The 12,901-nt window shown below is 40.7% G+C and overlaps 1 protein-coding gene across 22 annotated transcripts in view; it reads right to left on the bottom strand.

Annotated features, from left to right (window-relative positions):
* Positions 1 to 256: 256 nt before the first annotated feature.
* LOC6578541 (transient receptor potential cation channel trpm) overlaps positions 257 to 12,901 on the bottom strand; it is a 77,122-nt gene continuing 64,477 nt past the window's right edge. For 13 of the 22 annotated variants that reach the window (XM_044010772.1, XM_044010773.1, XM_044010771.1 and 10 more), the window contains 11 exons: positions 11,862 to 12,170; positions 9,470 to 9,569; positions 9,278 to 9,399; positions 6,627 to 6,750; positions 6,110 to 6,342; positions 4,875 to 5,195; positions 4,401 to 4,785; positions 4,010 to 4,207; positions 3,049 to 3,186; positions 2,543 to 2,700; positions 257 to 2,468 (listed from right to left, as the gene is read on the bottom strand). In XM_044010772.1, the coding sequence (XP_043866707.1) occupies positions 1,419 to 2,468; positions 2,543 to 2,700; positions 3,049 to 3,186; positions 4,010 to 4,207; positions 4,401 to 4,785; positions 4,875 to 5,195; positions 6,110 to 6,342; positions 6,627 to 6,750; positions 9,278 to 9,399; positions 9,470 to 9,569; positions 11,862 to 12,170 (3,138 nt within the window). In that variant the 3' untranslated portion in view covers positions 257 to 1,418. Of the gene's footprint in view, positions 2,469 to 2,542; positions 2,701 to 3,048; positions 3,187 to 4,009; positions 4,208 to 4,400; positions 4,786 to 4,874; positions 5,196 to 6,109; positions 6,343 to 6,590; positions 6,751 to 9,277; positions 9,400 to 9,469; positions 9,570 to 11,861; positions 12,171 to 12,901 lie in introns of those variants that run through there. The other 9 variants (XM_032730661.2, XM_032730657.2, XM_015163205.3 and 6 more) reach the window with 4 other exon arrangements.

The raw sequence follows: 12,901 nt of genomic DNA, 5'->3' as shown, positions 1-12,901 counted from the left end.
ACTTGGTGCATTACAATCGTGAGGATCAACACTATCGATCCATATCAAAGTATAAGAAAGCAGGTCTGGTTTGGCTATGATATTATAAGATTTAAATAGAAGGATATCGTTGCTGCTGCGGGTGGCTGTAAATAGAACAAATTGACAAAAATAACCGTGACTATATAGATATATAATTAAATTTAATTCTCTTAAAATCAATAAGTACATTGTTTTCTGTTTTTTCTTTTCTTTTGTAAACTCTAATAAAATGCAATAATTTTTATAAACTAATTATGACAAACGCATTTAACACGAAGCAAAACGTTAACATGTTTTTTTGTTGAAAAAATATCTATATATCTATATATGTATATACAAATTGTTTTCTGGCTACAATTTATGTTTAGCTAAGACATACACACACATGTTCACATACATAAATAAAGTAAAATGGACTAACTAACTATATAATACACAGACACGCACATATATATAAATTGTATGTAGAATTTGCAAGACATAACAGTACAGATATATAGATATATAGGCAATGCATAAGTACAACAAGTTGCTTTAAGTTTTTATATATATCTCTCTATATAGAGTTTTTTGTTTGCTTCTTTGATAAGTTTCGTAGATTGGTTGGTAGTTTGGATATGTGAAATTGCAGGTGACTTTTCATATGTTTATGGAACTACAGCTAAACATACTTTTTAGTTACAATAGTTTGTTTTCTTTTTAGTTAAATAACAGTTAGATCGAGTATATCAACAGATAAAACCAGATATACATATATAATATGCGTTTGAGTTGTATGTGAAATGCATGCATTTTGATTTTCTATTCAAATTCTCACTGCTCTATCGTATTTCGTTTGTACATTTAATTAACAACAATCAAAACTGACAACTGTGTAAATAAATACATTTTATATAAAAATACAGACAATCTGTGTGCTATGTATTGTCAAATCATTGAAATTTGCTTCTGCATTCCATCTGGGCGAATGTGAGTTTAATATCTGTATATATATATATATATATATATATATATATATATATATGTTTGATATGCGATCTATCTATCAGATATACATATATATAATATGTATTACTCTTTAAATTTTTGATGGTTGACTAGCAACGCTTATTGAGCACAAGGTGGATTCAATTACTAACAGATATATAGATTTAGATACTTTTAAATACACAGATACAGATGCTTTGCTTATAGATAGATGGATACATAGATATATATATATATATACAGTTAGTTAACACATTTTCTCATTATATGCCGAATCCTTGTTGGGACTTTTCAATCTACTTCAGGACTTAATCACTAACAGATTCAGTTGCTCTAACAGACAGATACAGATACTTTTGCTCTATAGCAGCTTATAGACAGATATAGGGTATATCTATATATACAGTTAGTTAACACATGGTTTCGTTATATGGCGGATCCTTTTCTGACTCTGTGCTGCTCTTGATGTTGGAGGAGAGCTTTGCTATCTCATCCTGCACCAGATGCGTGCTGATCTGCGGTATGGCCAGATTTGTGCTGCTGCTCTTGGCCGACGAGGAGGTCGTTGCCGAGATGGGCTCGCCGTCCCGCGACTCTTCGGTGCTGGAGCTACTCTCCTTGAGCACATTCATGCCCAGCTTGCTTGTATAGGGTGGCTTCAGCGTTGAAATCAGTTTGGCAGCAACCGGAGCACCTGCAGCACCTGCCGCGGCACCTGCAGCAGCGCCAGCGGCAGCCGCAGCCTCTGTGCTGCTCGCCTCGGCGTTTGTTTGCGCAGACAGCGGCTTGCCCTGGTCCATACTAAACTGTTTCTTCAACTGCATGGGACGCGTTGGCAATGCTGGCGCTGGCTGCGTCAGATCTAGCGAACTGGAACTGTCGTCCCTTAGACGTCTGCCATCGGCAGCGCCCACGGACGCCGTCCGCTTGGGTTGATAACGCGCCTGCGCAGCGCCGCCAGCAGCGCCAACGCTCACGCTAATGCCCGTTGCCGAATGCGAGTCGCCGGCATCCAAACTGGGCTCCGCCGTCAGCGATGGCGTGTCCACGTTGTAGGAGCCGGTCAAGGAGGTGTTCGTCTCATTGGAGCTCTGCTTGATGAAGCGGTACGGATGCGCCGAGTAGTCCGTGTCCGTGCTCGAATTCTTCTGCAGACTCTCGCTGGACTTCTTGAACAGCCGCCCGCTGCTGTCGTAGGGTGGATTGAGGAAATCGCTGGTGGCTCGCGTCGGCACCAGCGGCGACTGATAGCTCTGCTGTTCCATGGACGAATTGCGCTGCCAGGGCCGTTCGTGCTTCAGCTGAAAGCCGCTGCTCGCCGCACCACTCGTATCACTGCTGTCGCCAGCAATGACGGCGCCAATGGCACCGCCCTCCGCCGCTGGCTTCGAGGGCGACAGCTCAATGGCCGTCTCCCTGCGCAGCGGGTAGCGATGACTATAGTCCACAGAGACGCCAATCTGAGAGAGAGAGAGAGAGAGAGAGCAGAATTTGAGTGTGTATAAAAGGAGAGGGTGAATCAGGGAGAACCTACCTCATAGGAGGGCACGCTGGCATCGATGGAGCCACGTGCCTCAAAGAGGCCCTCCAATATCCTGTAATCATTCTCCTCGCACTCCTTCAAGTGTTGCTTCTCCTGCAACGCAGCTGCCTCTGCGCGTGACATCTCCGTCTTGGGCCGATCCAAGGAAGCTGTGAAACATACAAAGATTCAATGAGAAAAGATTCCAACTGGAAGCTGAGGCAGGTGCAGGCGCAGGCGCAGTCGCAGGCTTAGGTATTGCGTGGGATTTCTTTTCTTTTTATTTATTTTGATATTTTTTGTGGGGTTTTTGGCTGGCAAGCACAAGGCAAATGAATATTACGCATACGCCCGGTTAGCAAGTAAACATATTACACAATTTTGTAGGTTCGAGGTGCTTTTGTTTTTCATTTTCAATTTTCTTTTAGTGTGGGCCAATCGGATAGGGGATTTTGGATGGAGATCGGAAGTCGGAGTTTGGTGATCGGAGATCGGAGATCGGAGCAATGCCAACTTACCTTTGTTGCTCTGCAGCGAGACGGTCGGTGAGGCAATCAAATGGCAAACGCTCTCCAGCTCGTCCGTTATGGATGTATATTCACTGTGCAGTTTCAGCAATATATTTCTGGAGGGTTTCGCATGCAATACTGATTTACCTAGAGTTCGAGGTTAGGTTTTTTTTGTTGAGAATGCGTCAGAGATCAATTTACGTGTGTGTGTGTGTGTGTGTGTGTTGGTGTTTATGTACGCGTATGTATGGGTGTGTATCGAGAGAAAACCAGAGAGATAGAGAGAGAGAGAGAGAATGAGAGTGAGGTGTGGGTACAGTGAAAACTCTGCTAACGAACATAGACCAAGACTACCTCTGCATTTATTAACAGAAAACGTATAGCGATTGTACAGTATAGCCTCCCTTTACTAGAAACGAATAAATGTTTAACGTAGTTTGATTTCATTATAAATAATATTCGGAAATTTTATTTATCAGACATAGACCGATGTTTCACATATATATTTATATATCTATATATCCTATATTCCTTGCTTTCTGTACAAACTATTCAATCTACATATACATATGTATATACACATATATTTGACTCCTCCTCTAAATCCTAATTATTTCTTCTACTCCTCAACTCTCTTTACAATCATCTTTATCAACCCTCCAGCCGACTTTCATTGTTCGCTACGTAGAGCTTTCACTGTACATGATTCACAACATCAACACGACAACAACATCAACAACAACTACAACAACAACAAGATTATATGCTCTTTGGGTTAACTTCTAAATGTTGGCCAATTTAGGTAGCTCGGATTGGTCAAAGTTAATGTTTTAGTGTGGATTAGAAGTCGTCCTCATGAATTTGGTTTAGTTAAAGGCGTCAAATTTTGGAGCGCGCGCATTGTTTGCATCTAACGCTTATTGTCTAAATCGTTTACATTAGAGACACATCAAGCACTGTCTGCACATACCCGTCTGTGGCACTGGAGGCATATCCTTGTCGCTGTCCGGCTCGGAGTGCGTGAGGCTCATCTGGCGACGCGAGAGCGTGGTCAGCTGATTGAGGCTGATGTGCGAGCGATTGATGTCAGCGCCAGCTAGGGAATACGTTTCCGAATTGCGGCGGCAGAGCGAGACAGTGCGCTGGCGCAGAGCTCGATGTCTGGCAGCTGAGGGAGGACAACGGAAAGTGTTAGATCAATAGATAAAAGGAGATACAAGACTTAAGCAAAACGGAAATAAAGAGAAAGAGGTACTTGCAAACGAAAACGCATACAGAAGTAGTGAAAAAGTAACGTAAGATGGAAGCAAAAACGGGCGGAAGCCAGAGAGCATTACGGCTTCATGGCCGACTCGCATTACCCTCAAATGTCATGTCCGGCGCAGCATCGTCGGAGTTGTCGCCACCGACGAGGGTCTGATCGTCATCGTTGTTGCCCATGGGCGTGAGTGTGTCCTTGCTCTCGGTGCTGGCGCCCGTGTCCTGGCGCACGGTCACATAGGGCGTCCGCTTGACCGTGTCACAGGTGGATGGCCGTTGCGATAGGGGTAAATAGATATCGGAGTCAGCCTCCGATTGCATGGAGGCCTTGCGCACCATCTGCTCGTTGAGGGCCTCCCGGGACTTGACCACCTCGTCGGGCTCCTCGGGCAGCGGCACCACCTCAAAGTGTGTGCCCTCATCCAAGATGTACGCGTCCGGCCGCACTTCGGTCAGCGAGCGATTGAAGCGACGTCGATTGTTCACCTGCTCAGGTAAACAGCACAGAGAAAAAAAAAAAAACAACAATTGGCAACAGGTTTAAGGTGAAAGACAGGCATTCAGCTGAGACGCACCTGCAGTGAATTTAAAGTGAGTGCGGCACCCAGGCCCAGCGACGCGGCAATTCCAGCAGAGCCTCCGACTCCGATTCCGCCTCCCCCACCTCCACCTCCGCCACTTCCGCCGCCGCCGCCACCAGCTCCGCCGCTGCCCTCGTTGTCGGACATTGAGATGGTGCGCATGCGATGCATCTCGCCTGGAATGTTCATCACGGAGCCGCGAAGCAGCTCCTCGTTGCCGGTGGTATGTGCGGACATGAAGCGATGTATGACGCCCAGGTGCGACAATATCTGCTCCGATGATTCCTCCATTTTGCGCAAACGGAATTCAATGTTCTGCAAACAAACACACGAACACGCGCACACAATATGAACGACAATGTAACAATTGCAATAAAAGCGAGAGCTCAAAACGAAGAACAACTTGATGCCATATGTCCTGGCTGTCGAAGCGGCATACAAATGAACAGGCAGTGCCACCTGGGAGAGGGCTGCCTCAAGAGTTGAGCTAACAACTAGTTGAAATTGGATATTGATGCGAGTCCATTGGGTTCAAGAGGATTACTTACGGGTAAAGATATGCAATGATACGGAACTAGTTCAATTGAACTGGCTCTTTAAATGCTTTTTGTAATCAGTTTTGAATAATGCTCAAATTTTGTATCTAAAGAGAACTATTTATAATATCATGTTTGTTCTGCTTGGAGCAATATAGTTCCCCAAATATTACTACTGATATTTGATTAATTGAACTAGTTCTTAAGATTAACTATTAACTTCTTTTTAAAACTCTTGGCTCTGCTCCTCAATTGAGTATCAAGTTCAGTTGAACGAGTTCATATAATAAACTATATTGGTTCCTTTACAGTATATATATATATATTTACTGGACTGTAGCAAAGGTCAAATGCAGCTGAGGAAAGCTCGACAAACCTAGCATATTTTGTCGTAAAATATGGACATACTCAACAGACTGGCAATATATGTACATAGAGGTAACCCTCGTACCGCTGCACATTCATTGACATTTTCAATTTAAGCGTTGTGGCTGAACCAGCTACAGCTACCACAGTTCCCTCGTCTATCTCTCGGCAGCTTCGACTTGGCTGTCAATGCGCGTTAAACCCAAATCAATGTGCAAAAAAACAGAGAAAATTGTGAATTTGCATAACAAAAAACTAAAAAGTGGGCTTAACACTGAGTAAATGTGTGTTAGTAAATGTGTGTGAGTGTGTGTGTGTACTACACACCTGTACTGTAGCCGTTTGTATGTTCTCCTTTTGATTGATGTCCTCGATTTTCTGTGCCATGGTCTCGACGCGCTCCGTTGTGTTCTTGACGCGCTCATCGGTCGACTGATTCAATATGATTTCCTGCTCGTGGAAGAAGCCCTCGACACACTCCTCCTCGAAGTCGTACAGTCGCTCCAGATCGTCCTTTTCGAGGAACAGCTTGAGACCATTGTCCCGCTGCACCTCCAATCCTATTGACGGCCACAAAACAAACATAATACAATTCAATTATTTCATTGGACCAAGCAGAGTAATCATCATAAGCATTTCAATTATACAGAAGTCGATTATAAAAGCATATACATATATCATATATACAATAGAGCAGTTGTAGTAGACGAACACACAGCAATGCGGCAGGCAGCAGGGTAAAAAAAGTATAGAGATTTGTACATTATTCTCATTCGATTGGGACACGCTCCGATTGTTTTGCACTCACAGGGAATAAAGCTAAACTTGCTCATGCCGGGCTCACCTTTCGCTTTGCGCACGCAGTACTTGAGCAGCGAATAGAAATGGCAGAAGGCGATGAAAGGCGGCGGCAGCACCGGCTTCTGTTGGTACTCCATGACCACTGTGAATCTCTGGAACATCCATACCTGAGGGGGCAAAGAGAATACGAGAGAGAGAGAGAGAGAGAGTTAGAACATTTATAGTAAAAACTTGTTTCAGGCTATTTTCATTATTTCAAGTTGAAGTTGATGATTTAACAGCTTCACAATGAGATAGCCAACTAAGTGGCAAGACTTGTAGCTATTTTATCCTCCATTTTAAATATTTAATCACATGGCGCTTGCTTAAAGTAAATAAGGCTAGCTTTACAGTTTAGCAACGAGATATGCAACTGGGTGGCAACGCTCGTAGCTGGTAAAACGTAGAATTAAATAAAATCGATTTGAAAGTTTCACTTTTTTGTCTTCCATCTTTAAGTTCTTAATCATGTTGCCATTGCATACAGACAAGCAGCGCTGGCTTAACGGCTCACCAGTTTTACAACAACTAGAAGTGCAAGTAGGTGGCAACGCTTGCAGTTGACAATACGTAAAATATAACAGAAGATTCCTTTACTTTAAGTCAGTCGGATTTTGATTGCTCAACGTCAACTTAAGCTGCTTAGAGGAGTTGGCTTAGCAGCTAAACAAAAGGACTTACAACTAGGTGGCAGCGCTTACTTATATCTTCTAACTGAACTTTAAGCTATACTTGAATGGTATCAAGAAATTAAATTAAGCAAAGTAGCTTACTAAACAATTTAATCGAGCTAACTAATCTGCCGCCAACAGCACTTTTCACAACTAGGTGGCAACATCTGCTATTGTAAATGAATTTAATGAACTGAGGCAGATCAAAACCAAATCGAATCGGTATGTACCCAAATAAGCACATTGTCTTCAGTCACTTAATTGCTACAATTGATCTGATGGAACTAGGTGACAACTTTAGCAGGCAATGTAGTGCAGCTCATACTGCAATAATTCAGCATCCCTATTGAGCTTTAGGCACTGAAATACTGAGCAAACTAACTGTAAGCAAATGAAGTCTGTTTGTCTTATTAAAAGCTAGCTTAAGTGTCTGACAACAAACTATTTTGCCACTAGGTGGCAAGGCATGCATAACTAATGTTTGTCTTTGAAAATAGTTGCCAAGCAGCCCTAAGGTTAAAAACCAACCTACTTAGAGGCAGCGTATGCGACAGTTTGTCTAAATAGTTGTAAACTATTTTAACATTGTTTGGTAAATGAGCTGAGCTTAAAGTCTGATTAGTTTAAATCAGAGCATAAGCTCAGCTAAGTGCTTAGTCATGCTGACAGCTCGAATTATAGATTGATGGACACGTTGCAATCTAGTTGTAAATAATGAGTTATGTATATAATTAATGATGCTAGATTTACCGCTGTATATAAATTAATTTGCAACTAGGTGGCAACGCTTTAAAGCATTAAAAATTCTTAATTAGGACAAGTTCTGCTTTCAGTAAAAATTAAGATTGAAAAAGTATATTAAAACAAGTAAGAACGTTGCAGTCGGGCGTTACCGACTACGGAATACTCATTCACATCCCATCAACAATTTAGTTGTTAAGTTTCGCTCTAATACTGTAGAATATACAGTTTTTTCCAAATTGCACGCCTCAACTGGGAGTAGACACATCATTTTTGGCCAGTTTTTAGAACGAGATAACGGTACCCTAACTGCAAAGTTTGAATGCTTACCCTCAAAAAATGTGAAAATTACAGGGTATTTTTCGCTATGCCACGCCCTTAAAGAGGCGTAAAAATTATTTTTAGGGAATCGATAGAGGAGGCTACCAGTAACTCAACTATCCAAATTTGAAGCTTCTAGCTATTATACTTTAGGAGATATAAACTTTTGCGGTTTGCCACGCCCCCTGTGGGCGGACATATATCCGACAAAACTTTTTGGTCTTGGGTGATCAGTCCGAGTATATATACAAAATTTGAGGTCTCTGCCATCAATAGTGTCCAAAATATAGGAGAATTTAAAAAATCACTATATCTTCAGGTCCGATTTGCCACGCCCCCAATGGGCGTAGACTAATAATTTATCTTTAAACTTTATAGAATCATACCATTAGCTGACGTGCAAAATTTCAGCATTCTAGGTTTTCAACTTTAGGAGATACAGTTTTATCCGATTTGCCACGCCCCCAATGGGCGTAGATATATCCGACATAGCTCGTGATCTTGGGTGGTCAACGCGGACCTACATACCAAATTTCAGCTTTCTAGCTCTTCAACAAACATGATTTCTGGTATATCGGAAAATGCATTTTCCGATTTGCCACGCCCCTAGTGGGCGGATCGGGAAAATTTTAACACTTTATAAATCGGAGATATACACGAGTATGTGTTCCAAATTTCAAGTCTCTAGCTTCAATAGCGCCGAAATAGATTGCGTTCATACGGACAGACGGACAGACGGACAGACGGACGGACGGACATTGCACAAAACCAATATACTGATTCACTTTCGTGAATGAGTATAAATATTTAATAAAATAAAATATTATACAAAACTTAGTACAAATCTATTAAATTTAATTACGCGTTTAATTTATTAAAAATTACTTTTAAATTAAAATAGTCATTTTAGTAATGCACTCACCTGATGTGAAACCGAATTGACTTCGTTGAATATATTATTGAAGACGGCTATGAGCAGATTGATTAGCAATATATTGGCAATCAATAGATACATGGACATGGTTATAGGCGTTACCCAATGACCTGTAAATAACATCAAGTATTAGAATAAACTAAATCTATATATACCTGTATAGCTAGGTGCTAAACCTACCTGTCACGCAGGCGGGCTGACGCGGATCCTCGCCGCAGGGCGGATCAATGTCATCGGCAAAGACCTCGCCGTACAACATGAAGTACGGCTGATAGGTGACCTGTGCAGCGTTAAATTAAAAACGAGAAGAAAAGAGAATAGAAGAAGAAGAAGAAGAAGAGGGAAACAGAGGGGTTTATCATTAAAAGCCAGTTACACAAAAAAAAAAAAAAAAAAAAAAAAAAATGACCAAGCTTAATTCAATTTGGGAGACGAGCCGACAGCACGTTCCCGACTGGGTCAACATTTATGCAAGTTTTACACATCAACACAGACAGTTGCTATAATATATATATATATGTAGGTGTATCTGTGTGTGTGTTGGATGTTTGTGAATGTGTTGGATGTGTGTGTGTGTGTTGACTGTGCATTTCGCCTTTAGTTTTAACAGCATGCTACTGTAGTTGGGTCTCTGTTCATTAAAGGCACTGCCACCATTTCATTAGCATTTGCCGGGTTAATGGCTATGCGATTAAACAGAGGCACAAGGTGTGTGTGTCCTGGTGGTGGTATGGAGGGGAGGCGGGGGAAGGGAAAGGGATGCATCTCCCTTGGTGTCTGAGCATTTTGTGATAGATTTTGAATAATTAAACGTGGACAGTTTGCTGTTTTTACATTATTGCTCCCAGCAGCAGCAGTTGATGACTTTCAATTTCAATTTTATGGCTTTCGATATATTTGACTCCAGCAGAGGCTCGAATTCTCATTAAAAGGTGGCATCAGTTCGAGAGAAGAGATATTTCGTTACCAAAATTGTATTTAAGCTTTGAGCAAAGTATTCAAATTGAACTATCTACAGATATAGGTTATAGGCATAGATTGTATCTGTATCTGAGTATCTATTTCTGTGTATCTGTCTATATCTGTATCTGTTTCTGTATCTGTATCTGTATCTGTATCTGTATCTGTATCTGTATCTGTATCTGTATCTGTATCTGTATCTGTATCTGTATCTGTATCTGTATCTGTATCTGTATCTGTATCTGTATCTGTATCTGTATCTGTATCTGTATCTGTATCTGTATCTGTATCTGTATCTGTATCTGTATCTGTATCTGTATCTGTATCTGTATCTGTATCTGTATCTGTATCTGTATCTGCATCTGTATCTGTATCTCTATCTCTATCTCTATCTCTATCTCTATCTCTATCTCTATCTCTATCTCTATCTCTATCTCTATCTCTATCTCTATCTCTATCTCTATCTCTATCTCTATCTCTATCTCTATCTCTATCTCTATCTCTATCTCTATCTCTATCTCTATCTCTATCTCTATCTCTATCTCTATCTCTATCTCTATCTCTATCTCTATCTCTATCTCTATCTGTATCTGTACCTGTATCAGTATCTTTTAGCATTTCCCCTCATTATTCTGCACTTCGTACATTTGCTAGCTAACGGCTATGCTATAAAAGGCGTCAAAAAGATGCCAGGACATGATGTAAACATAATACACTTTGACTCTGTTAAACATTTGCATATTGCATGCAAATTGCTGCGAAAAGTGTTTACAGTGTATCAAAAAAGTATAACTACAGCAATGCTGCAACCTCGACTGCTTGACTGGATGGATTTTCCGAGATTTAGCAGCAAACAATGCAGCAGCTATGCTGCAGGAGGGACGAGGGAGGAGTACGGGGACTGTTGCTTGTTTGTGTGAATAATAGCCGTTTGACATTTTTCAGACAGCGCAGGCAATGCGCATGCAATAGAAATGAAACATGCCAAAATATTAATAAATATTTCAAAAATGGAATTCATAATAAATGGCAAAGAAATTTTTAGCAAACTTGAAACTGAGTACACACATTTACTTCTCAGATGCAAATACTTAAATATCTTTATGTTGTATTCTTAACATGCATGGCGTATACGTAATATAATTAAAATGAGCATATGATATAAAATAAAAGATAAGAACGAAGTAGTCGACGAGCAGGAAACAAAAGAAGAGTCGAGGGGCAACGAACCAACGCGGGGAGAGAGAGAGAGAGAAATAGGGACAGACAGAGAGAGAGAGTTAGACAGATCATTGGGAATATCTATTTTGCGGGGTTTATTTGAAACAACATCGATATAAAATTTTCTTTGATATTATATAATGAAATATAAGCAAGTAAATTGATAAGAAACCAATTAGACAAAAAGTATCTTTTGCACAATAAAAAACAAACGAAAATCTTTATGTTTTCTTTTTTGAGGCACACAACAACAACTAGATAGACAGCTTGCCAATATATGTATATCATATATTAATATATATCACACAGGGACGCCAGCTAGGCTCAATTGCTAAACACTTTTTTGTTTTTGTTTTTGTTTTTCACTATATAGCAAACCAATTGTAGATACATTTGTGTGATTTCCGTTTAAGAAACTTGGCAGCTCGTGACTTGTTTCGCTTGTTTCAGTTTCAGTTTCTGTTGTGGGGGGCGTCACAGAGGGCGGCATCGTTGTTGTGCTTGTTGTTGTTGTTGTTGTTGTGCTGGCTGCTGCTGCTGCCGCCGCTGCCGCTGCCGCTGCTGCTGCTGCTGCATGACTGCGATGTTGCGCAGCTGCAAATGTACTAGGTCCAAAGCCAGCTATGCGTGTGTTATGTGAACGACTATTATGGCCGAGAGCGCCTTGAAATCCGGGCGCGAAGATTGAACCAGCAATAACCTGGCCAATTCATCGCGTATATATATATATTTATACATATATATGTATGTGTGTATAACAAAATCAAAATGCGTAAAGTGAGGTATGCGTGTGTGTGAGAGAGAGAATAGAGCATGGAATGTCAACAAAGTGAAAGAGTGGAGAGTGAGAGGTGAATAGTGAGGAGTGAACAGTTGAAAGGGAGCATGAGGACGAAAGTATGAAGAAATACAATAATACAAGACACAATGAAGAAAAAGAGCAGTTAGTCAATCGAATATCGATTAGCGAAGTATCGATTAGCGAGCAGCGAGCATCGCCCTCTCGCATGATAACTACTTAGTCAAAACAGTCAACCAAACAACTCGCTGTGAAGCTCTACTTAAGTACGAATATTGTTTTTAATAGCTACAATTAATTGAGTTTGAAAAAAATGTTCGACTATTACTGTTACTGTTATTATTAATGTTATCATAAATATTTGTATTGTTTTTTTTTTTTTTTTTTAATAGATTTAAGTAAATGCATGTACTCCGTTTCTCTCAATAAATACACAATTCACAAGCGCTGCAATTTGAAAAAATTGTCAGTGTACATTGAGCATATTTATAAAAATGTATTCTCTCTATATACGTACATGAATGTTAACATTTGATCAAAACACACACAGGCATACACACACACACACACACACACAGACAGAAATACAGTCAGTCACACAGACTGACACGATTAATTAGCATGAGCTTTAA

The sequence above is a fragment of the Drosophila mojavensis genome, unplaced genomic scaffold (genome assembly GCF_018153725.1).
Source record: "Drosophila mojavensis isolate 15081-1352.22 unplaced genomic scaffold, ASM1815372v1 contig_80, whole genome shotgun sequence".
In the NCBI taxonomy this organism is placed as follows: Eukaryota; Metazoa; Arthropoda; class Insecta; order Diptera; family Drosophilidae; genus Drosophila; species Drosophila mojavensis.
This window is presented reverse-complemented; position numbering and strand designations above follow the sequence as displayed.